The sequence below is a fragment of the Parus major genome, chromosome 20, assembly GCF_001522545.3.
Source record: "Parus major isolate Abel chromosome 20, Parus_major1.1, whole genome shotgun sequence".
NCBI lineage: Eukaryota > Metazoa > Chordata > Aves > Passeriformes > Paridae > Parus > Parus major.
This window is the reverse complement of record NC_031788.1, coordinates 5,946,840-5,970,987: the sequence shown is the minus strand read 5'-3', so window position 1 is coordinate 5,970,987 and position 24,148 is coordinate 5,946,840. Positions and strand designations below refer to the sequence as shown.

Sequence of the window (24,148 nt, the reverse complement as noted above, 5' to 3'; positions counted from 1 at the left end):
TGCACGGAATCCTTACCAGACAGGTTTTCAGGGTTCTCCTCTGTGGCCCTCTCCAGCCAGCTCTGTACTCAGCCCCTCAACCCCAGCATCCACGGGGATCTCGGTGTGGAGGCCAGGAGCCTGGGTGGGCTTAGGATGCACCAAATGTGTCCAAGTTCCTGCAGACCACTACCAGTACTGTGAGGAACTTGGACATGTTTAGTGCTTCCTGAGCCCTGGACCCCTATGCCTCACACATCCTCATCCCCAAAACACCCCAACAGCCTCCATTCCACTCCAGGACTCAAAAACTGAGCTGCTCCTCTTGCCTGAGCTATTCTTCCCAAGCAGGGCTTGTGCTGGTGGTGGGGTTTGTGCCTCCTGGGGTAGCCTGCACCCCCAGTCACCATCCCACTGGACGAGCTCCCCATGCCAGTGGGGAGTCACATGCTGGGGGCTGCTCCCAGCAATATCTGCGTTCTTTTATCAGCTGGCAATTGATTTAGGAAAGTTCATGGCTTCAGTGTCCCATGATATGTTTACTAGAAGTGGTTCATTTCCTCAAATGATGTAGTTTATGGTCATAATACATTTTAATTTCTTTATGATACAAGAGGCCAATGGCACTGGGACTTGCAGGAATGTAAAGGGACAAACAATAGCGTTACCCAGTGTTGCAGACCTAGGTCGAATACTCATGGGCTGATTAGCAGTTTCCCATGTTTTTTAGCTGGGAGCCAGGTATTTGGCCCTGCAGTGCCTGGCCATGGCTTTCTGGAACTGTAGGGACGTGTGATCTCCTGCCTTTGCTGTCTCCCATGCAACAAACCTTTCATGTAGAAGGCTCCCATGTTCCTGTACCTTGCCTTCTGCTGTGTTTTTGTTTCTCTGGCAGTGGACAGGAGGGTTGTGTCACACAGGAGGGTGTGTGGTGGGTGTGCAGCTGTTGTGGACCTGGAGCTCCTGAGTGTTGTCTGGTTCTCACTCACCCCTTGCTGTGCTTGCTGATTGAGGACTTTGGGGACACGGCAGGTTATTCAGGCACTCCCCACACTCCTGCAGAGAAAAAGCATTTTGCATTAACTTATCTCCTTCTGTCTCCAGAAACTAGAATCTCCCAGATTTTAACTTACCACCCCTTTGTGTTTCATGAGTTTTTTTTCATGCCCAGCCTGCCTTTCCTGATTCAGACCTGCCAGTGCTCCCACTTGCAGCAGCCTCCCTCCTTCCTCATTCTTCCTCCCACCAGGCAGACATGGCCCTGTCCTGGGCTGTTCCCCCAGGTTCAGCTCCCCAGCTGGGGCTGACTTTGCCAGCCAGCCTGGGGCAGGAGGGCAGCTGGAGCTGTTGGGTCCAGGAAGATGCTTTTTGCTCTTGAGGTGCCCTTGACTTGCCCTCCTCCAGGGCCATGGGCTCAGACTGTCCCCTGACACCCCTGCCCTGTTGCAGCTCTCCCTCCACCCCTCAGCAGCATTCAGTCTTTTGCCTTAATTTTGAGGGAGAGCTGATCCTGAGAGCCCCAGCAGCCACTGGAGGTCACTTCCAGATGTGGCTTCCCGATGCATTCAGCTTTTCAAAAAGATATTAAAAAAAAAAAAGCAGCTAAAACTTGATGTTTAACCTCTGTTGATTTTGGCTGTTCTCCTCCTTCACCTATTGCTCCACAGCTTAAACGATTCAGGGGCTGTTTCATGTGTGTATAATGAATGTATAAATGTCAATGAAACGTAAAAGCCCTGCAAACAGCTGGCAGGGCTGAAGGGAGAGACTCACTTGTCTGCCAGACTGTGAGCTCAGGAGGGATCCTTTTCCTTGGAAGCTTCAGGATTCCTTCAGGCCCAAAGGAATCATACCCATGTGCTAAACAAGTTCCCCCCAGGTCCAGAGCAGGCTGCTGAGATCCCTGCCACACTGAATGTGTGAGCTGGCCAGGCATGGAGAGCAATAGGTGTCTGCTGCTGACAGCAAACCCTCTTCCCAGTGCTGCTGCTTCCCTGAGGCTCCTGCTCCCCCATTTAAAGGGGGCTTAAACCACTGGATTTCAGCCAAGCTTTTGCCAGTGTAGTCAGTGAACCTGGAACAGCACATGGCAAAGTCAGAGCTTTTCTGGACTTCCTCCCAAACAGTGTTAGCAGGAAAGTGTCCGGGTTGGGGTTTGGATGGAGTGCAGTGCTTGTGGTGTAGGCCTCTAAGGGGGCAGGTGGGATCAGTGGTGGGAGCTGTAGCTTGGGCCAAGCTGAAGCTGGTGGAATGGAAGAAGATGAATCTATTCCACTCCCTCTCTTGGCCCTGGGCTCATTGTGTGATTTTACAAGAAGACAGAGCTGGAAGGTTTCCAGAGTCACAGCTACAAAACTGCAGGCCCCAGAGGCAGATGCTGCTCTCAGGGGCTGCAGTGCAGGCAGAGGGATGGCAAATACACATCTGCAAGTGCCCTGCCATTTTCAAGTACAGCCTTCCTTCTGGGAACAGCTCAAATTCACTGTCCTTGCATAATAACAGCTCTAAGGAGAAATAATAATTACTTCCTCAAGAGTTCAGAGCCCTTGTTAGGCAGGATAATAAACCCCTCTCTAGTCCTGGGATGAAAAGCAAGCACAGTGTTATCACCAGAGCAGTATATGCTGAAATGGTCTGTCTGTACCCATGTTTGCAGTTCTTTCCCTACCAGTTTTGCAGAGCAGCTATTTATTTTAGCTCCAATAATTGCCTCCAGGCCCAACATCATCCCAGCTGAGGCTGAAATGCACATGTTGCTTTTGGAGAGGACTTCAGGCAGAGTCTTATACCTTCTTTAAAGTAACTCTTCCCCACACCCAAAAGCTGCCTCGATTCTCCATATGGGGATTTTGTGGTCTGGGGACCAGGACAAAATTATTTGGTTTTGATAACTTTGGTCAGAAACAGCCTAAGGTTGCAATGAAGCTGCTTCTGTCCCCCTGAGCTGTGCTGAGGTGCCAGCACATGTCACAAGCTCAGCAGTGGCAGTGTGTCTGGGCTCTGCTCAGGGATTGTCTGTCCTGGGCATTGCCCCCAGCTCCAAACAGCAAATCTGCCCCAACCCCAACCACAGGCCCTGGGGAAAGTAAATCACCAGGAGTGATTACTGTTCAACAGGATGATAAAATTGATTGTATCTTCCCCAGGCAAGGTCTGGCACGTGGCTGTGGTCTCCTCCTGCCTCTCATTGCTGGATCTTTCACTCCATCTCCCTGGATGGAGCTGGTGGCTCATTTTCACCTCCACAAAGTGTTTTGCTGGGGCAGGGATGTGCAGCTGGCAAGGGGCAAACAGACCCTAAACAACCTCTGCTGAATCATGTTTTCCTGGAGGCTTCTCACAGCTTTTGGGGAAGTTCTGGGGAGGGACATGGGAGCAGACCCCCATTTGTGTGTCTGTCACATGATTGCCAAGAGCAGAGGCAAAGATCTGCCCCCTGAGCTGGGGGCTTGTGCTGACCTGCAGCCCCCCAGCCCCAACAAATTCCTTGGAGCTGCTTATTAACACTCTGACAACTCTGCTCTGGAGTCACAGCACGCCAAGGCAGAAGGCAGGAGGGTTTGACAGTATGGCCTAAATACCCCTGTTTACAGAAAGTCTGACAAAACACAAGCCCTTGGCTTTATCTTTCCCATTTGGAAATAGTCACCGAGCAAATATACTCAAGGCATGAAAGGAGGGGGGTTTATATTGACTTTAGAAAAAGCTGTTCTTTAAAAACAGGAAAAAAAGCTCATCCTCGAGCTGTGCAGACTGGCTGTGAGACCCAAAAGTCCTGTGTAGGGGCTTAAAGCATGCCTGCTAATCTGTAGCAGCTCTGTGTGAGCAAGTCATGCAGTAAACTGCTCTCTGTTAATTTTTTAATGCAGAATAAACAGGTCAAGAAATGATTAGCATGAGAATAAGTTGAGCTTAATTGGGAGAATCAGAAAAGATGAGAGGGAAGAGGCAAATTGGAGTTATCAGTTAACCATAAAGAGTGGCTCTGCCTCCACAAGCTTATGTTTCCTCTTGTTTTTCATCCCCTCTGAAGCTGCTTTTTTTTTTCCCCCTTCCCTTACTTAAATGATGAGCTAAAATTGCTGGTACAAGCACAATGGAAGCCCTTGTTTCTCCTTCTCATTTTCTCTCTGCAATGCCTGGCCAAATTAATTGCAGCTGATAAGGCTCCTACCTGGTTATTCCCGAGGTTCTTCCCAGAAAGGAAGCTGCTGACATTAAGTGCAAAATCCACTTTGTGCAAGTACCAGTGCTGTGTTCCAGAGCAAAATTTTCGGCATGATCCTGGGAGATCCAGGGACTGAGCAGACAGGTCCATGGGCAAGGGGAAGAGCAGTCCTCGGGACTGCTTGAAGTGGAGTTTGGTCAGTGGTCGGAGATCTATATTCTCAGATAGGCAGGACTTTGTCCACAAACTGGAATTTGAAATTTCAAAGGGGAAAAAAAAAAAAGTCAGAAGGGACCTTTGCATGTGTGGAGATGACTACGCTGGTGACGTTCCCCTGGGACTTTTGTTCTTTGTCTCGTAACTGGGCTTCCTGCTTCCCCACAGCTCGCTCGTGAAATGGCGACGGGCTGAGCAGGGCCCTGGCCTGTTCAGGGCTTTGCTGCTCTGGAGAGCTTTCACACCTCAGCCCATCTCTGCTTCGAGTGCATGTGGGGGAAAAAAAGCCATGTGAAATATTCCAGCTCTACAATGGCCTTGGAAGTGTGAGTGACACGGGAGCAGAGCTCTGGAGTCAGGGCTGCAGGGCCAGCGATGGCACCGCCGATGAAAGCTGAGGGTGGTCCTCCTGCTGGCTCTGGGCACTGCCTTTTCTGCCGGGCATTTCTTAAGAGTGCAGAGCTGTGAGGGAGAAAAGCAAAGGGCAGGAGGGCCCCTGGTCATGGTCAATGCTCAGAAACTCTGCAGGCAACCCCAGACTGGGGCGCCTGGTCGATCCACTGGTAGACAGGGCTGTGTCCTGCATCAGGCGGGAGAGCTGGGCCAGCAGCAACCACAGGAGCATAACACACACAGAACAGCAAAAAGGTGTGGCCAGGCTCCTCACAGGATGCATGGCTGGAGATCAAGGGGCATAAAAACTGGAAAGAGGTTCAGCCAGTGTCTAACCAGGAGGACAGACAAGCACCAGCTGGCTGCTGAAGCTGCTCTCCATCCTTGGAGGTGTTCAAGACCCAAATAGATGAAGCTGCAAGGAACCACAGCTGGCCCTGCTTCCAGCAGGAGCCTGGAGCAGGGACTCTGAGGTCCCTTCCAACATCAATTATCCTCTGATCCTCCAACAGCCTGTTCAAGAAGCAACAGAAACAAGCCCCTTGAGAGGGGCCTGCTCACCTGCTTGACATGCAGAGCTAGCAAGCACAGGTGACGGCATCCTTACCAAAAATGCCCTATTAAATACTCTGTTCCTGATCCTCACCTATTGAGAAGCACAGATCTTATTTTCAGGGAATCCCCTTTAGGTTTGCATAAATTTGCCAGATGGTGATATATAGATAAGGCAAGAATTAGTGCCATGATGTGCCAGTGTGGGAAAGGATTTACTGCTGAACAGATAAAAATTAAATAATCACTTGGCACAAAACAGGTCATGCCCCAGAGCTGTCATGGTCTCCTTTGCAACCATGTCCTGACATAGGAAACAGTGGGTGCAGCGTACAGAAAATGGGGACAGGAGAGAGGAGCAGAGCTGGGAGCTGAACTTCCCCAGAGCACCTAGTCTGGGAAAAGCCTTCACCTATCAGTGAGGGTCTGCTATGAGTTGTCTCTCTGTGGAATAAAAATGGCTAAACATCTGTAGCCAGAAGTGTTTGAAACAGCCCCACAAGCAGCTGCTGACTCAAACATCTCCCACCCAAAACAGAGCTGTGGGGTCCTGCTGGCCAGTACAAGCCACGAGTGCATTGGCAAGCTGTCCCAAAACTCAGGACACAACGATGCCAGGGGGAGACAAGGACTCCCCAGGCAGAAGACACCAGGGGAGACATCATCTCCAGCAACAGGGCCCAGGGAGCAGCCAACGCATTTCCAGCGGAGCCCATCTCCAGGGCAAAGTGCGTGGTGTCCTTGGCTGGTCTGGCCCTCGACCTCCACACCAACATGAGGGATTTGGGAGGGGGCACTGGTGACCCACAGAGGACACTGGCAGTGAGAACACAACAGTCAACACAACCCTGGGTGGAAAACACCATGTCCCATTGACAGCCCCGGCCTCGTGAGCCACCTAATGCTCTCCAAACTTCCCCGCTCCTTATCTGCCGCTCTCCCGCACACGCTGCCTCTCCGATTTCTATTCCTGGCCCTTTTAATCCTTCCTGCCTGGGAAGTAAATGGCCTTTGCAGCCTCCTTGCTCAGCAGGCTATTGAAGAAAAAGGGTTGTTTTGCTGAGCAGAGCAGAACAGGCCCTGCTTTTACGATATTTTACTAGACGCTGGGGCAAATCCTGCACATATTTGACCTGGTGTCTGTAGCATTTATCTAATCAAAGGGATCACCATGGCCTGGCCAGGATTGGGATGCAGGTCTCTGGGACGAGGCTGTCAAGGGGGCTATGCTGTACTCTTGCATCTCCATCCCAGTCTGCACATCATAAAAACAGTTTTTGGCAAGGACTGTATCTGCCTAAAGGAAGAGCCACCAGCACATGAGTGCCTGTTCCTCAGGAGCACTGACTGAAATGGTTTCCCCTGCAGCAAAGGATCATTTCTCACCATTCCCAAGTATGGGAAAGCAGAAGGCTCTCCTATGTACTCAGATTCACTCCTGCAGACCTGTAGCCTCAGGGTAGAAAGCTGTTCAGAAGTGTTATGTAGGTCCTAGTTTTGTGGGAGCAGACAGCTGCTTGAACAATTCCATGTGCTCCTAAAATGTGAACAGAAAATCATGACCAGCCTAACTTCCCAAAGGCATGTACTGGTGTGGAGCCAGAGGCTGGATTTGTGTCGTGGCAGCGATGGCACCGTGGCCAGGGCAGCTTGTGGTGCCAGTGGGGTTGGGGCTGCATTGGGGTGCCTGGGAAGAGCAAACACAAGGCTCTGGGAGCCCAGATCGGCAGCGTGTGGACTCAGTCGCTGCTGGTTGCGAAACCACGGGGCTGTTTTCACTGCAGAGCGACCTGATACCAAATCATTAATTGCTGGTTCTCTTGCGCCATGCAGTCGGTGCCATTCAGAGATGGGTTAAATTCCCACTCAATGATCTCGCAGTTGCACTGAAAAGTCTCAGTTCTGGCTGAAGTGGAGGAGTGATGTGCCATGGGGCAGCTGGGGAGGAGAGCTCAGGCAGCTCTGGCCCCTCTGCCCAGCACCAGAGGGGTCAGACCCGAGGTCTGGGCGAGGCACAGAACCGCTGTTGGTGCTGGCAGCAGACAGTGCACCCGCAGAAGGAAAACTCCTGCTGCTCCCTTGTAACATGTCTCATGAAATTTTATGCCATATCAGCCAAAACCCAAGGCTGGGGGGTGTCTGGCACAGGGTGATTTCAGCCGTGGGACAGGAGCCACCCTGGTGATTCCCAGGGTGTCTGTGCCACCCCCCAGCCCTGCTTGCTGTTTGGCCATGGCTGCAGGATGGGATCTGTTTATAGAGCATCCAGCCCCCTGTAAATCTTGGTTTATAGGGAAGTAAAAAGAATCACATGTTTTACTTTATATAGCAACATGTAAATTTCCAGGCAGGAGCTGACCTCTGACCGTGAGGGAGAGAAAAGAAGAACTGGAAAGGATGGAGAGAACAAGAGAAGGGAAAAACAGGGGTGTAGTCAACCAGTGGTGATGAGAGGAAGGCAATGACAGAAGTGGAGAAGAACCTTATTCTCCTGCTAGGGCTTTTTCCAAGTTTTCCACCCCAGGTACAATTAAGAGCAACACCAGCAGCTCAGCATCAAGGTCAATAGCCCTTGGTGAGTGCCTGCTCCTGTGGTGCTGCCCAGATCAGAAACGCCTTGAGATCCAATAATAAACAGTCAACAAGAATCACTGCTGCTCCACCAAAAAAAAAAAAAAAAAAAGAAAAAAAAAAGAAGAAAAAAAAAAGAAACCAGCTTAGCAGTATTCGGCAATGGGTGAGATGATTAAAGATTAACCCCCTGCCTCCTGCCTCCACCCCTCTGGGAGTATAGGCCTTGAGGCTCAGCAAATCCTTTCAGAGAAATATCTGAATTAAAGGACAACAGGTAGGGGACGTAGTGAAGACAGAGGAAGGCAGCAGGGCCAATAGCCTGGGACAAGGGAATCGGTACAATCTGGCCCGTGTTTGCTGAGGATAATGCGCCTTTCCAAAGCCCTCATAGACATGGAGATGGCAGATTATAGCGCAGCGCTAGACCCGGCTTACACCACCCTGGAGTTTGAGAACATGCAGGTGCTGGCTATGGGCAATGGTAAGTCCCCTCTGTCTTCTCCCCTCTGCTGGGTGGGATGAGCCGGGGGCTGCAGGAGGAGAAGTCCCTGGGGTGGCACCAAAAACGTTCCCGGAGAGGGAAGGGGTGTCAGATGGGGAGCTCCAGGGGGATTTCTGCTTCCCCAGGGGAAAACAGAGCGGGGACACAGAGCTGTGTTTGGTACAGGGATGGTGTCCTGCAGCCCAGAGCCCTTGGGAGCAGGCACACACCAGGAGCTGGGTGGAATGAGAGGTCCCCTCCAGACATTCAGCCCAGGGAATGGGGCTGAGGCTGAACATGGTGGGGGTCTCAGACCTCAGCCAAAAGTTTCTGTGTGAAGTGCTGTTGGTGGTTCACCAGACACACAACTGACCCTGTGTCTCCAGAGCTGACAGACAGTCCCTGGAGCAGAAAGGCATTTAGCACCTGGTAGGGGCGAAAATCACCACCAGAAGTGATTTAGGCACTGCTGCTGCAGCTGTTCTGAGGCCACAGCCCTTCCCCAGTGCAGCTCTGGGGTGCAGGGGTGGCATCCCCTTTTCTGGCTCAGCCCCCAGTAAGAGGGACAAGGGGGCCTTGAGAGGATAGACAAATGTTCCCATCCCTTCAGGAGGGTAGCATCACACCTAACCCTCCAGAATTCACAATGCTGGCCCATCCATCTGGGGACCAAAGAGTCTTGGTGATTAAATGCTCAGAGATAACAGGAGATTCCTCTCCCAGTCCCCCCTAAAGTCTCTCTAAATATGAGGTTAATGACTAAGCAAAGGCACAGAACGTGGCTCCCCGAGCCCTTTCCTCCCATGTGCTGTGTCACTGGGGCTGCTGGCCAGCTCTGTCCCAGGAGGGCTGTGCTGGCTGTGTGGCCTCTTCCATCACAGCCTGTGTGGGTCTTCCCTGGGTCGTGGCTCTGCTCTGTCAGGGATGTCACACTGTGGTGCCAGAGTGGCTCTGCTGTGCAGTAACCTCCTCCACTCTGGGTCCCAGCCCCTTCTCTACTCCTGGGGCTGGTCCTACCCATTTAGATGCCACAAGTCACCCCCTTTGGCTCTACTGATATCCATCTGGGCACTCTGGGACAAGCTCAGGCCTTGCTCCCTCTCCATGCCCCTCTCCCACCCAGCAAGCATCTGCACAAGGGGCTGTGATTTTGCCACCCTGGGCTCCATGGGGCAGAGGGACAGGATAATTTCCTGTGACAAGATCCAGTGTGCTGTGACACTCCAGGGGTGGATGAGTCAGCTGGGGCAGGCAGCACCAACTCCTCTCCTCCTGGGCCCTGCTCCAGGGCTGTTCTGGCACTGCAGGAGCTGCCCTGGAGGACACACCTCCTACAGAACCTCCACCTGCAGAATCTCTGCCTCTTGTTCTGGCCAAGGACTGCATCAGAGCCCAGCCACTGCCCTGCACAGCTCTGCAGCTCCAGCCCCAGGGTGGCTGCTCAGCAGGGACCAAGTTTGCCTCTTACAGGCACAATGCATCCTGTGCTTAGACAGGCTCTGGGACCTCTTGAGCAGCTTCTGTCCTAAAACAGGGCTCAGCTGCAAGGTCTCAAAATCACATTTTTTTCTTTCCTCTATTTACCTTAACTCCAACCACTTGATTGCAGCAGCCAGAGCCCACATTTTTGGCACATATTTGGCAAAATAAACTTAATTGGAAAATTATCCATTAGGCAATAATTTCATTGTTGTTGACTATTAGACTGAGATGTTGCAATTTCTTCGATAAGAGTGCCAGTTTTTCCTGTTCTATGTTCATCTGATTACAGCGAGGTAGATTGCTAAAAAGGGATTTATCTGGGCTCTCACAGATATACAAGTAATGGGATTACAGGCAGATCAGCTCTTCCTCTCACATCTAAGTGCTGTGTTTAGCTGAAACTGGGAATTTGACTTTCCTTCTGGAGTGACGCAGCTGAGCCCTCGGGATATGTATGGAGGAAGGATGTTTTCAGAAGCAAGCTGCTGACAGGGACAAGAGACAGCCAGGACAGCCTTGGGAAGGCTCAGGGCTTTGGGAGTGGAGACAGGAGCTTTGCTCTGGTATTGCTGTAGCTGCGTGACAGGGTGTGCCAGGCAGGGACACAGAGAGGCAGCAAACTGACTCAGAAAGAAATACAGGAGGGACACGAGGAATTGGAAGGACAGAAAGTAGGCAGGGAAATGAAAGATGCAGCCAGAGGTAGGGAAGGCTCAAAACCCCCTGTACTTGCTCACTGCTGCTTCTGTGCCAATTGCTCCTGCTGAGGGGTGGCATGAGCAGGATGTGCAGCACCTGCTGAAATACCCCTTTCTCTGCAAAACAGAAGCTAAAAATGCAGCCCTGCCCCAGCCAGATTTGCCCTGGTCCCCCCAGCACCCACAGCTGGGCTAGCATGGGAGCCCAGCTGGGAGCAGCCCTTCTGCTGGGTGCCAGGTGGGAGCAGCTGGGGCCCTTCCAGGGTGAGCCTTAACTGAGACCCTACTAAACCCCAGAAATCAGGGGCCAATATGCTCAGGCATTAAAAATCCCAGCAGCTTTCTGTGGCTTTGTAGATCCTGGGTATGATTTGTGACTGGTATTTCCACTGAGGGAGGGGGATGTGCCTGTGCTGACACAGAAAAATGTACATGGGAGGGGTCAATTAGATCAACTGAATTAAGAGCTGATCCCTTCAGCCTTGAGGGCTGTTTGGCTTTCTGGAGGGGTTTTTAGCCTTTCAGATGTCCTTTCCTCCAGAGGCTGCTGCAATTCCCTATCCTCCAAAAAAAGCCCTGCAAGTCCCATTCCCCCTTGGTCTGTAGAGACTGCAAGACAAATCAGTAGTGTTCACTGTGATCCTACCAGACTCTGTAAGATACCCAGCCTACAGCCTCCTCCATGCCAGAGTGCCACCTTTTTCCTTTAATCTATCCTTCCTTGCATGGGTAGCCTTTGCCCACATGAGTTTTCCAGCTGAAGTCATTTGAGTTTGTTATTTACCTAAAGTCTTGTTTTCCCAAAGAAGGGTTGTGCAGGCTGGAGCTCCATGCTTGCAGAAGGGAACTGCTCACCTCATCTGCTCAGGGCTTGTCTTGGGCTCTTTCAGTGCTATAACACAAACACCTCCCTAATAAATCAGCTGCTCACCCTGAGCTGTAATACCTCAGCTTTAACTCTGCATCAGCTTTTCCTCTGGCCACACCACTGCAGCCCAAAGTGTCTGCAAATCCCCAAGGAATTTTGGCTCTGCTCTGTCACTCCTGCAAATGGGCTTCCACTTTATCTGAAGGCATTGCTGCAGCCAGGCCTTTGGGAAGAGGGCTCTCACCATGGAATACAGGCAGTTTTAGTGCACCCAAAATACAATTACTTAAGCAGCCAGAGCATACACACCCCTCTCTGCCTGGCCCCTGCCACACAGCCAGGCTGCAGCTGCCTGGTTTCCCCAGGAGTCTCTGGCTGATAGCTGAATTAGCAAATGTTGGCTGGCTGTCTCACTGTCTTCTTCTTGCTGTGTCCTTCCCCTTGCAGACACATCTCCGTCAGAAGCAGCCAGCCTCAACACTTCCAGCAGCATTGGGGTGAGCACGCTGTGTGCCATCTGCGGGGACCGCGCCACGGGGAAGCACTACGGGGCTTCCAGCTGCGATGGCTGCAAAGGCTTCTTCAGGAGGAGCGTCCGGAAGAACCACATGTACTCCTGCAGGTGAGGACACAGGGCACAGAGACCCATGGCTCAGACAGAACAGCCCCTCATGGCTCGATGACAAAGCCCTCAAGGTGCAGCAGCATGGCCCTTCATCCTCCACAGCTTCTCTGCATCCTCCTCCATGTTCCCTGACCTAAACCCTCAGCAGGGAGGGCTCAGTGACTGCCCTGACTTTGAGACTGCCCTCCACTGATCGCTGGGTAAAGACCCTGAGTGGTGTTGCCCCACACTTTAGGGGCCAAGCACGTGTTCCTGCAAATGGCTATGCCAACCATACCCAGCAAGCAGCAAGAAACCAGGGGAGAAGCCCCATTTCAGGGACTTAGTACCTCACCACTCAGTGCCCTGCATGCAGCACAAACCTTGCTCACTCCCTGGGGGCAATCCTTCTCCATCACAGATGGATGTGTGCCTTTCATCCAGCCACAGTGCCTGCCACATGGTGCAGGAACACCCGAGGAGCCCCATGAGGGGCAGCACAAGGTGCACTTTTCTGAGGACGAGGCACTCGTGTTGCTCCTGAAACTCATGCTCTGCGCCTCGTGCCATTGGTGGCAGCCACTGGAGAGAGTCACAGAGGAAACTGAAGAATCCTCAGTTTGCAGTGTCTAAAATCCCTTGGGCTTTTTGAGTCAGTTACTCCTGATGGTCTGACAGGCACTTGGAGAGCATAAAGAGCAACATGACTCTAAAACCTAAGTGACAGAGGGAAGGCCCAGGTTTATGAGTGCCTGTGAAGCACATCATCATTTGCACCCCAAGGTAGTTACCCCCCCCCCCCCCCAGTTCCATCAGAAAAGCCAAGGTGCCCAGTTTTTTGGAAGCTCAGGCTTTTATATGTACTACAGGAATATTTTAAAAGCTGCTTTTGGGTATCCATTTAGGCAAATCATAGCTTGGGAGTTTTAAAAAGCACAGTAGAAGGAAGTCTTTTCAAAAGCTACAGAATTTTGCATGGCTGGGAGCCCTTCTCCAGCTCTGTACTCCTTTATCTTTACTCTGCAAGCTGGATCAATCTGCTGTAAATTAGAGCAAATTTGCAAGTGAAATTCATGTTGCAAGTGGCCACCAGGCTCGTGAGTCACACACATGGGAGATCCATATTTTCCCCACCATGTGCAGAGGATTTGGTAACACAAGCCTGGAGGGAAGGAGCTGGTTGATTCCCAAGTCCTCTCTGAAGTGCAAGTGGCAGCAGAGCAGTTTGCTAACCAGCAATGCTATCCAGAGGTCAGAAACAACCTCTGAGAATCCCAGACACAGCCCTGGAGAGATGCAGGGACTTAAACTGACTTCTTAACCTCACAAACCTTAATACAACCTTCCACCTCTTTTTAAAATTCAGAATAAAGACATTCTTCCTTCCATTCTACTGGGATCTACAGTAGCAGTTTCCAAGTTGGTTCTGACTCTCCTGGATCACGCTTTTAACTTCTTTGGGGCTTGTTAGTCCACTACAGACATCCTACCCCTAATGGTTACTGAGTAAGACCAGCAGCCTGAGCTCCTGCCTGTGACTCAGTTCTAGGCTGTCCTTACTGAACATCCAGGGGTAGAGGGGAGAGCTGAGATGTTTGGTGCAAAAAAAGAAACCACAGGCTAAAGCTAGAGTGGAAAAATCCCAGAGTGGGGCTCCTTTCTCAGGGTGAGCCTCTGGGAACCTGCTCTGAGCACATCTTGGAGCTTGGGGCTCTGTCTTGCCTTGCCTTCAGGCTCAATCTTGCTGCTCCTTACATCTCTCTTTCTCTCTTTCTTCCCAGGTTTAACAGGCAGTGTGTGGTAGACAAAGACAAAAGAAACCAGTGCCGGTACTGCAGGCTCAAGAAGTGCTTCCGAGCAGGAATGAAGAAGGAAGGTGGGTGACTGTGGCTTTCCCCCAGCAGCAGCCCCTCACCTTGGCTGGGTACATTTGAGGAAGCCCAAGGCTGGTCCCTGCAGGTGCACACTGACCCAGCCACCTTAGCCCTGTCTCCTCCACACATCCTGACCCCACCACAGGGGGATTTAGGGACACTCCATGCCTGTGTCTCAGAACTGCCCGTGCTTGTGCACACAAATCACACCAGGGCTCTTCAGCTCACTCGTGCTCACACTGACACACACAGCACCTGGGCTCCCCCACAGCCAGTCCATTGGAGGGGTCTGGGAATGCTTCTCCACATCACTGAGCAGCAGAAACTTCAAAGAAGGCCTGGAAATTTGCAAATACTTCGGTAAAACTGCTCAAAGTGCTGTTGTCCCAGAGTGACCACAAAGCTCACAGCTGGATGGGTGAGTCCAGCCAAAGTCACACTGACATTTTGCACTTTTTTTTCCTGATAGATGTATTGGTTCTTGCTGACCCACTGCAGTGAGACAGTGAGTTTAGTTTAGTTTCAGCCACAGCAGAAAGGATCCAGAGTAAAGCGGAGCAATTTTGCTATTTAACTGTATGAAAAGTGTAGAGATATCCCTGCATGGCCCATATTCACCCCCTCAGCTTCCCTACCTCCCTGTCTCTGCAGCCCTTACAGGTCCCCACAGCAGGATTCTTCCCCTGTTTAGCCCCATTTCAGGAAAACCTGGTGGCCTTGATGGTGGTCCTGTTAGTGGAGGGACAAAGTGCCAGGAGCAGAGGCATCCCCCAGAGCTCACCCCACTCCTGTCTGCAGAGGGACAACTGGGAGGCATTTGGCCCTGTTATTTCATGCAGGGAAATTAAACCCCATGCTCCTCCCAGTTCACACCTCCTCAAGGAGAAGCTTTGGAGTAAAAGGGTCCTTGAAGACAACAAGGAAGTACCAGTGGTATGTTGGTGGCTGCAGGAAGACCTCTGAGCAGGAACATTTATTCCCTATAAAAGGGGATGAGGTATCACAAGCAACTTTTCTTGACTTTTCCTGAAGAATATAGGAATCCTCCTCTCCATGCAGCTCATCCCCTAACCAGAGCTGTGCTGTTGTCTGTTAATATTCAATAGAAGTTACATTAGGTGCATGACCAGCTAATACTGAGCAAACATTTGGAAAACATCATGGCATGACTGAACTCGGGGGCCTGCTACTGATAACAAGCAGCATAACCTTGAGAGCTCTTATTTACAGCCGCTGACTGCAGGGCTTTTCTCCTGGCCCAGCCTCATTATTGCTTTTTATCAGGCAGATTTATACATCGAGAACGTATCAATCCAGAGAGCCACCAGCCTAAGGCAGGGACTGTGCTGCTCCCCCTGCCACGGATCAATAGCTTATTTGAGCAGATGGCTTTGAGTGGCGTGCCCAGGGTGAGTTATGGCCTCGTGACAGACAGAGCAGGCAAATCCTCCCCCTCAAAGCCCTCAAGGCTCTCAAGACTAGACCAAACAGGGAGGCACACTGGGCTCAAACCTGTCCTGGGATGCTTTTGCAGTAAGGGGCAAGAGAACTCTTTTGCTCTGGATGGACAAACAGAAGCAGTTCAGCACTTCCTTCCATACTGTAGTTGAAACAGAAGTTTTCCAGTTACACCTGCCCAGTGCTTTCTGAATGGAGCTCACAGGAGTCATGTGGGCAAGGAAACCTTGCAGATACTCCTCCATTTCACACATCAGCTTTGGGCTGAGTACATGAGCATGGCCACCGTTTCAAACCCCGTATCATGAAATCAAAACACTCAGATCCTTTGCCAGGAAATTTTCCCTGCTGAACTCTACAGGTGTTTGGGTTCTGAATCAGCCCCATCCCTGGAAAGTCTAATAAAGCAAATAAGAAATCAGATCCACCAGATGTAGTCGGCTCTCGCTGGCATCCCATCACAAACCAGACACAGCTGCACCTCCACCCTGCCTGGCAGGGAAGCTGAGAAACTGCAGCTAAGGAAGGGGAACGCCAAAAGTCTGTGCTAGTTTTTAGTGTGCATTGCCATGAACGACCTGCAGCTCAGCCAAAATCCTCTCTTGCAGCTGTACAAAATGAACGGGACCGAATCAGCACCCGCAGATCAAGTTACGAGGACAGCAGCTTGCCCTCCATCAATGCCCTCCTGCACGCAGAAGCCCTGGCACAGCAGGTACTTCTTCTTTCTTCTTAGCAAATGCAAAAGCATCAGGCACTACCTGGCTTGTAGAGATAGCTGAGTGTTTAATAGCTCAGTATTCAAATTGTCACCTCTTTTCTATGTGCTTTATCTGCCAGCTCAACACGGATTTTTCAAAAGTAAATTGTTACCTGAAACCATCCCTTTAAATCTCCTTAGTCCAGAACTCAGGTGTAACAATATGCAATGATTTGTTCTGCTTTAGGAAGGCTGGAGAGCCTGATGGAAGAAAGCAGGATAGAATCATTGCAATCCAAAGATCTGTGGCTGCCTGAGCCCATGAGGGGCTGGCCTTGCATGAGCAGCCTCCCTTCCCCATGAGCTGTCAGGAACTTTGGATTCCTGCACAGTTTCATGAGGAATCAGTTTCCTGCTTGTTTTATGCAGATACCTTTTCCAGTGCTTGCTTGAAATTCCCTGTTTCCACTTGCATGCTGCCAAGATTTGTTTCCTAGAGTGTTCACATTGAAAAGAAAACTCTGATTTAAGAGACTGGGTACTGTAAAGGTGTAGACAGCTCTGGGAGGACACAGGACAGGATGGGCACACACAGCCTGCAGGGAGGGTTTGTCTGGGAGAACAAGTGATGAGGATGGAGCTGTGCTGGAGGTAAGAGCTGCTGCTCTTCATGGGAGCTGGGGAGAACAGCACCATGTGTCCTGGGCAAGAGCAGGGGGCTGAGTTGGCATCCACACTGTTTCAAGGGTCACTGTACCCCAAAGGCTGCTCTGGAGATGCTCCAGGACAGGACATGCTGTGCTCTGGGCTTCACATTAGGCTCAGGCTGTAAGGTCCATTTCCCCAAGGAGGGGATATGCCAGAAGGGCCAAGGGCCAATCTCGTACACAAAAAGGATATCCAGTCTCATCCCACGTCTCACCTTGTCCTATGCAGGCCCAAATATATTTATATACCCTATAAAAATAAGCTTGGTGCTGCTCCCAAAGGTGTGGGATGATGGGGTCTCAAGTTACCAAATCTACAAGGGAAGGACATTTCCAGGGCTCAGAGGCCTGCAGGGCCATCACATGTAAGCAGGGTCTGCTGATAAAAACTACAGCCATGGACAAATCCAGGGGAGCTCCTGCTCTCCCACAGAGCACAGAGAGACTCATTAAACAAGGCAGGCTCCAGCACAGTAATTGGTAACTTTTATGTGCCTGGCTAATTAGAACAAGATACTGCTGAGGAGCTGCTTTCTCCAAGATCTAGGGTCACTCACTCAGAGGTCTTTATTTATTTGCTAAGCCTTCCGGGCCCTCTGATTAGGGTAATACATGGTGAGATTTTTACAATCTTATTTATTCAATAATAGCTGGTGAGCTGGAAAGCCTCCAGGTAATGCAACCTGGAAAGAAAAAAAAATAAGTGGTATTTGAATTTTATTTCTTTGGGGAGGCTGGCAGGGTCCAAGCTGAAAATGCTGGCAGGAATAGGACAGGAAGAGCTGATGTTGTACAAGAGCACAGAGGGCAGGCAGAGGGCAGTGATGGGGTTGAGTTAATTGCTTACAGAAGCATGAGGATGAAGTTGTGACTAAGGGCAAATTTTCAGGTGACCTGGGTGAGCAGCTATGCATGAGAACCAGGCAGGAGGTTGGGTGCCTGGTTTGGGGGAGATGTTCTGTCCAGCTCTGGGAGACAGTACTTGCCGAGTTGTCAGGTTTGTCCTTTGCAAATAAAATGGCAATCACAAAAAATTTGCCATGTATTAGATGTGACCTGACTTGTGGGCATGTTTGCACTTGCCCAGTTTTGCCAAAAGGACCTAAAAGCCAGTGGGATGTGGGAGGCTGTTATCTTTAAATTCTGCCTTTAGCTATTCAAAGCACGTGATGTCAAACATTAGTGACCAGGTGCAATGTCAGAGCTGCCAAGCTGTGCCCTGGTGTGCTCATGATGACTCAGGAGAGGAGCAGAGCCTGCTGGCCTCCTGTGGAAAGCAGACACAGCAGCTCTGGCCAAGCACTGCCTCTGGAGCAGGGTGGGAGAGGGAACAGTTCCCTGCACTTTGGTGGGACCAAGCAGCTTGTGCAGCAGCGCTGGGTGGACGTGTCCTTTCTACTGGCGAGGCTGACGGCCACACAAGCCCCTCTGTTCCCTCCTGGATCTTGACTGAGCACATTTGTTCAGTGGGAGGAAGATCCTGGCTTTAGGAATGTTTCTTCTGTGCTTTCCAGTCTATTCAAAGCATTACAGTTTATCAAGATGATCCACAGCCTCTGCTCTGCAGCCATTCATGTCCACAGATCCCTGAGCTGATCTCAGCTCCAATGAGTCTTGTTGGGTCACCTGCTCTGGGAGCAGGCTGTGTGCAATAGAAAAATGTAACTGTAATTTCTGGAGTGTGCACCAACACAGCCCATGGGCTGGGGATTTTCCTCTCTGGGGTTCCTCTGTGGCACTGAAAGCTGAAGGATCTCTCCTTCCAGATATCATCCCCGGTTCCTGTGCTCAACGGAGACATCCGAGGGAAGAAGATTGCTAATATTTCTGACGTGTGTGAGTCCATGAAGCAGCAGCTGCTGGTGTTGGTGGAGTGGGCCAAGTACATCCCCCCGTTCTGTGAGCTGCCCCTGGATGACCAGGCAAGTCCCCCCATCCACCCCACCTCGCTCTGCTCTGCTGAAGGCAGCGGGGAGCCAAAGCCAGCTGAGACCTTCAAAGAAAATGCTCATTGTGCACTCTGTTATCCTGACTGCTGCAGCTGATTGGGAACAGCATCCATACAATGCCAGCACAGGCCAGGCATCCATACAATGCCAGCAGTGGCCACTTGCATGTGCTGCTAATCAGCCGATGAGCACAGCCAGATAACGCTGAGCTCCAACTGGGTCCTTATCAGAGCAGCATTTTGGGGTCAGCCAGTCATTTATTCATTATGGTTTGTGCAGCACTTTGAAAACCTGAAGTGCTATACAAATGCTTGGGGTAATCAGAATTAGCAGCAGAGATTTCTGGCCTAAGGTCTGCCCAAAACCTAAAATCTGCCTGTCCCTTGCTGCTTCCTGCCTAGGGCTATGTCTGTATCCATGCTCTCAGCGTGAAGTTTTGAAGCTGAGCACTAGTTTGCTCCCAAAGCAGTAGAAAATATTTTTTCAGGATTAAAAAGCAATAATATATTTGTATTTAGCAGAAATTACTGAAATGACATTTGCAGGTTGCCTAGTGCAGATAAGCACAGTGGGTTTGGTGTCCTCTGTAGAGCTGCACTGCAGGATCTCAGGCAGCCTCAAAGAGGTACAAGGAGAGGCCTCCTGTGGAAGTCTAAATTTCAGAGGTCTGCAGCAGGTGTTGAAGGACATGATGTGTGTCCAGCCTTGAGCAGCACATGTGGCTGGGACAGCACTTCTGGCAGGGCCAGCACAGGTCCTGTCACAGGTAGGAAGGTATTTCCAGTCTGTCCAGTCACAAAACCAGCATGTGCTCTCTTCAGCTAGGACCAGTCTCCAGCCCTATTGACCTAAAGGTAATTTTTATGTAATGAAGAAAAAGGATGTCCAGTTGAGAGTATCCAGCTGATCAAAACCTCCTAAATCCTAAATCTGAGCTCTTTAGTAACCACCCAGCAGCTCCTAGAGCTCTGGGGAACTCAGTGCTCTTAAAATGGGAGCATATTTCCTTCTTTTCTATTGTCTGCAAGTACTATATTGTTTAAAATTATAAGAAATCTGTTAAATTGCTGAGGAAAATACAATTCATAATTTATGGAAACTAAAATGGACTCCAATGGCAAATGCCATTTACACAGCAAACAGGCTGCAGCCCAGCACAGACCTGGGGCAGCTCTGCACAACCCATCACATCCTTGTGCCATTTGGAACAGAGGCCCTAAACCTGGCCAATAACTCTGCAAACTACAGCAGCTTCCACATGAGCTCATTTTACATATGAGTTGTGGGGCTGCAAAGTTCCTCAAAGGAGAAAACAAAACCTAAAGATGGCACAGTTTGAACCCTGCCTTCCCATAATGGAGAGGCTGCTCCACAGGCATGAAATAATCTCTTTTTGTAGAAAAGATCATACACAACCCCTCATTCTCCTTCTTCACCAAAATGTCAAAACTACCATGTTTGGTGGGGCAAAGCCATTTTATCTTGAAGTCCAAGTTCTGCTTTGTTGTGTTACAACTACATATTTATCCTAGTTCACAATGGAATGATGGATCTCAGGTTCATCACTGCAAGAACAAATATTAAACGACATGGTTTGGTCTTCTTGAAGATTTAATTCACTTTAACCCTGCTCAAACAATGAAATTTTATGGACACAAAAAAGGGGGTTACAAACTGAACCTTCTTGAATTTGCAATAGGCAGGAAATTTCTAGGTGAGAGCTTCATTCCCCCCTGGGACTGGCAGTTTTTTCCTTGTCAAAGTTTTTTCAGGTAGGAAAGCTCAGTTTTGTTAATTCCTGGTAAAAAATTTTGGTCATTCAGGTAATTCCAAGCAGCTCAGCTAACACATCCACCCATGTTTGGACAGCAACAGAGAGAGGCTAGATTTTGGCATCTAGATAAAGATTCCCCAGTATCATGTGTGTGCAGTCTTTTTGCAAGGATCTCTACTCTGTTTATTTTGCATAACCTATTTTACTATTTGGGGGAAAAAAACACAATCCTCTCCTAGACATCAGCATCTTTCCTAACCAGAGCTCTCTTCTATGGGTGATACATTCTCCTGGCATTTCTGGTAGGGTGAGACTTCTCCTGGCTTTGACAGATGCTGAGGATAACACACTGGAAAAGGGGACCATTCCCATCAGGACATACTTTTCAGCATTTCTCTATTAATGTTTAATGATTGTTTTCCCCAGCAGAAGCTCCTGGCTGGACATTAAGAAGCCTCTGTGTCAGGATGTCCAATTGTTAACTTCTCTTTCTGCCTAAATCTCTGAAATTTTAACTGAAGGAGGGCAAAAGATTCAGAACATTCTCAGGAGCCACTGGAGGGTGTAAAGCGAAACACTTCAATCATTAACATCAGGGGAGAAAAACATCCCTTTGGCTTCCCTGTCCCCAATTCCTGTGGCTGTGGAGGGCCAGCAGGACACGTGTCCCCAAGGCTGTGGTTTCAGTGGCAGGTGGGCACAGCCCAGAGGGACAGCAGCTGTCCAGCAGCAGGTTGTACTTCACCCCACTTCCCAGGGTGGAGTGTGGCCCCTGGTTCTGCACTTGGTAGGAGTTGTGTGCAAACAGCCCACAGTGCTGGGAGATCCTGGGACAGCCTAACACGGTCTTGCTCATGACGTGTCCTGAATATGGCATATTTCAGGTGATGTCTGCTGATCTGCTGGATTTATAACTGGTTTAGCACAGACTGTTTTTTGATCTCTTTCTCTGCCTGTAACTGAAGAGGGGCCCTCAGTCCCCATCCCTGAGTGCAGTACAGGAATGCCTTTCCCTCTTGCTTATATGAAATCACAGCTTTGTCTCAGTCTCTCCATCACTGAAATAACTTTCCCTGCCCTTGCAGGTAGCACTGCTACGTGCACACGCAGGGGAGCATCTGTTACTGGGAGCTGCCAAGAGGTCCATGGTGTTCAAGGATGTCTTGCTGCTAGGTAAAAATTGCCCTTCTGCTCCCAGCCCATCTGCTTCTGTGACACTTCACTTCTCTGGGTGAAGGAGAGGGTGGTTCAGTGTTTGTGGACATCCTTTTTGCAAGGGTGGTGGCTTGAGCTGTTCTGTATTTTAGCAAGCCCAGCAAAACCTTTGGGTGCAGCTAGGCCTGGCTGACATTGACATCAAGGCCATGATGTGTGGGGGCTGTGTGAACATTCATGGTGCACCCCCAGGTTTGTGTAAACTGGCTGTGATTGGATTGAGAAAAAAGCTCTCATTCCTTGGTCAGTTTTTCCTCACTTGAGTGGCTCCTGTGTAATGAGAAGCTGCTCTGGCAACACAAATCAAAATTTCTGGTGTTCTGAGACAGAGTTGGGGCTGAAGGAGAGACGACTTAATTCCTCCACCCCCATGATTATCTCAGCATTAGTTACCTTCATTTTGAACTCCTTGTCACCCTGGATAAGTGTTGAGCAATGACAGCATGATGGTGTCTGTGCTGCTTGTCTGAAGGAAATGATCACATCATCCCGCGGAACTGCCCCGAGCTGGTGGAGGTGAATCGTGTGGCCATCCGCATCCTGGACGAGCTGGTCCTGCCCTTCCAGGAGCTGCAGATAGATGACAATGAATATGCCTGCTTGAAAGCCATCATCTTCTTTGACCCAGGTATGCCCCAGCTTGGCAAGGGTTCCCATCAGAGGGGCCTAGTCTGGATTATGCTGACTAACACCATGGTGGAAATGGTGTCTGGTCTCCTGTCTGGGCCAAACTGTTCTTAGAGAGGGAGGGGAGAAGTCAAAGAAGAGAAGGATTGTCCATCACAGCAGACAATGGGGAAGCAGAGGCAGCTCACCTCAGGCTGTGCCCAGACTTCATGCTGGCACTGGCAGGCAGCTCCCAGGGGAGCAGCCTGGAGAGTTTGCTGTGTGGGTTGTTGCAGATGCCAAGGGACTGAGCGACCCGTCCAAGATCAAGCGGATGCGGTACCAGGTGCAGGTGAGCCTGGAGGATTACATCAACGACCGGCAGTACGACTCGCGGGGCCGCTTCGGGGAGCTGCTGCTGCTGCTGCCCGTGCTGCAGAGCATCACCTGGCAGATGATAGAGCAGATCCAGTTTGTCAAGCTCTTTGGCATGGCTAAGATTGACAACCTGCTGCAGGAGATGCTGCTGGGAGGTGAGTACTAGAGGGTCTGACAAGAGGCCTCTCAGTGTTCCCTGATTATTGTCCCCATGAGACCTTCCTTAGTCACTGCTCCCTGTCTAGAAAAGTTAGAGACAGCCAGCCTGCAGGTCAGCCCTTGACTCACACAAAATCATCTCCCCTGTCCTTGATAGGGGTAACCAAGGGTCCTCTACTTCTCCTCACCTAAAGAGATGCATTAGCTGTGCCTGTGTTTACAGAGGCATCCCCAGCCCCCTGCACACGCAGGAGCTTTGCTGTGCACCCCTGGACACCAATCCTCTTCTGCCAGAAGGGACTCATCAAAACAAAAAGGTCTGAAAGCTCAGGTTGAAAGAACATCCTAGATTTTCTAGTGGGAGAATCCAATGGGACAAAACAAAATGAAAAGTTTCCACTGTGCAATTCTTCACATGGAAGTGTGAATAAGGAATACAATTGTGTATAAGAGGACATGCAGGCAATAGGCAGGGGTTAATTAATTCAAGGCATCCATGGAGGGAAAGGGAAGGGTGTGCTCCAGTCACTTGTGCACAAGCTGATTGTGCACAAAGCCTTGGAGCCTTGGGTGCAGTGGGTCTGCCCATCTGAACTGTCTCCTTCTGCCATTGTGGCAATTAATGTCTTACGCATGTTCTAGGCTCATCAAGTGAAACGCCACATGCCCACCACCCCCTGCACCCTCATCTGATCCAGGAGAACCTGGGAACAAACGTCATTGTGGCCAACACAATGCCTCCTCAGATGCACAACGGGCAGATGTGTGAGTATATCCAGAGAGACAGAGAGCTCCTGGGAGAAACCAGGAGTTTTCCAGTGTGCCTGTGGAGGTAATTTCTATCTTGCAAGGAAATCTGCAAGCAAGACAAAGTCTCTGGTAATGAGTGTGTGAGAAATTCCTATGCAGAAAGGAGGGAAAGACAAACAGAGAGGTGGGTTAGATTAGATTAGGCCAGACTAAATGATTCAACAAGATACTCCTTGGCAGACTGTAACTTTTACATAGCCTTTAAGGGATGAATGATCCTATCCAGAGCTTAGTGAAATCAGTGGAAAAGCTCCCCTTCCCTTGAATGGTTCAGACACACCTCAGCTTATCCTCTGAAAAAACACAGGAGGACCTGGCCCACCACATGGGGCCACCACTGGGGACCTTGTGCTGAGGTGACCTTGGCTGACCAAAAATGTGGTTAGTACAGGTTCAAACACCAGCAGCTGCCCTTATTTGATGTTGGTTATTGTGGTTCTCCTGGGGCATCTAACCATGCCTGCATGTCTGGGCTGCCCTAGAGCAAACACACAAGCCCTTAA

The 24,148-nt window shown here is 50.3% G+C and overlaps 1 protein-coding gene and 1 long non-coding RNA gene across 3 annotated transcripts in view; one reads left to right on the top strand and one right to left on the bottom strand.

Moving 5' to 3' along the window:
- The window catches only part of HNF4A (hepatocyte nuclear factor 4 alpha), a 35,269-nt gene that overhangs the window by 8,909 nt on the left and 2,212 nt on the right, over window positions 1–24,148 (top strand). The window contains exons 1-9 of one of the 2 annotated variants that reach the window (XM_015647687.2): window positions 8,069–8,363; window positions 11,859–12,033; window positions 13,797–13,891; window positions 15,956–16,062; window positions 18,521–18,676; window positions 21,563–21,650; window positions 22,165–22,320; window positions 22,595–22,831; window positions 23,478–23,600. In XM_015647687.2, the coding sequence (XP_015503173.1) occupies window positions 8,249–8,363; window positions 11,859–12,033; window positions 13,797–13,891; window positions 15,956–16,062; window positions 18,521–18,676; window positions 21,563–21,650; window positions 22,165–22,320; window positions 22,595–22,831; window positions 23,478–23,600 (1,252 nt within the window). In that variant the 5' untranslated portion in view covers window positions 8,069–8,248. Of the gene's footprint in view, window positions 1–8,068; window positions 8,364–11,858; window positions 12,034–13,796; window positions 13,892–15,955; window positions 16,063–18,520; window positions 18,677–21,562; window positions 21,651–22,164; window positions 22,321–22,594; window positions 22,832–23,477; window positions 23,601–24,148 lie in introns of those variants that run through there. The other variant, XM_015647688.3, reaches the window with a different exon arrangement.
- Window positions 532–4,382, bottom strand: LOC117245333. Its single transcript, XR_004499950.1, has 2 exons — window positions 4,154–4,382; window positions 532–1,035 (listed from the first exon to the last, which is right to left on the bottom strand). It is a non-coding gene; the product is annotated as an uncharacterized LOC117245333 (long non-coding RNA).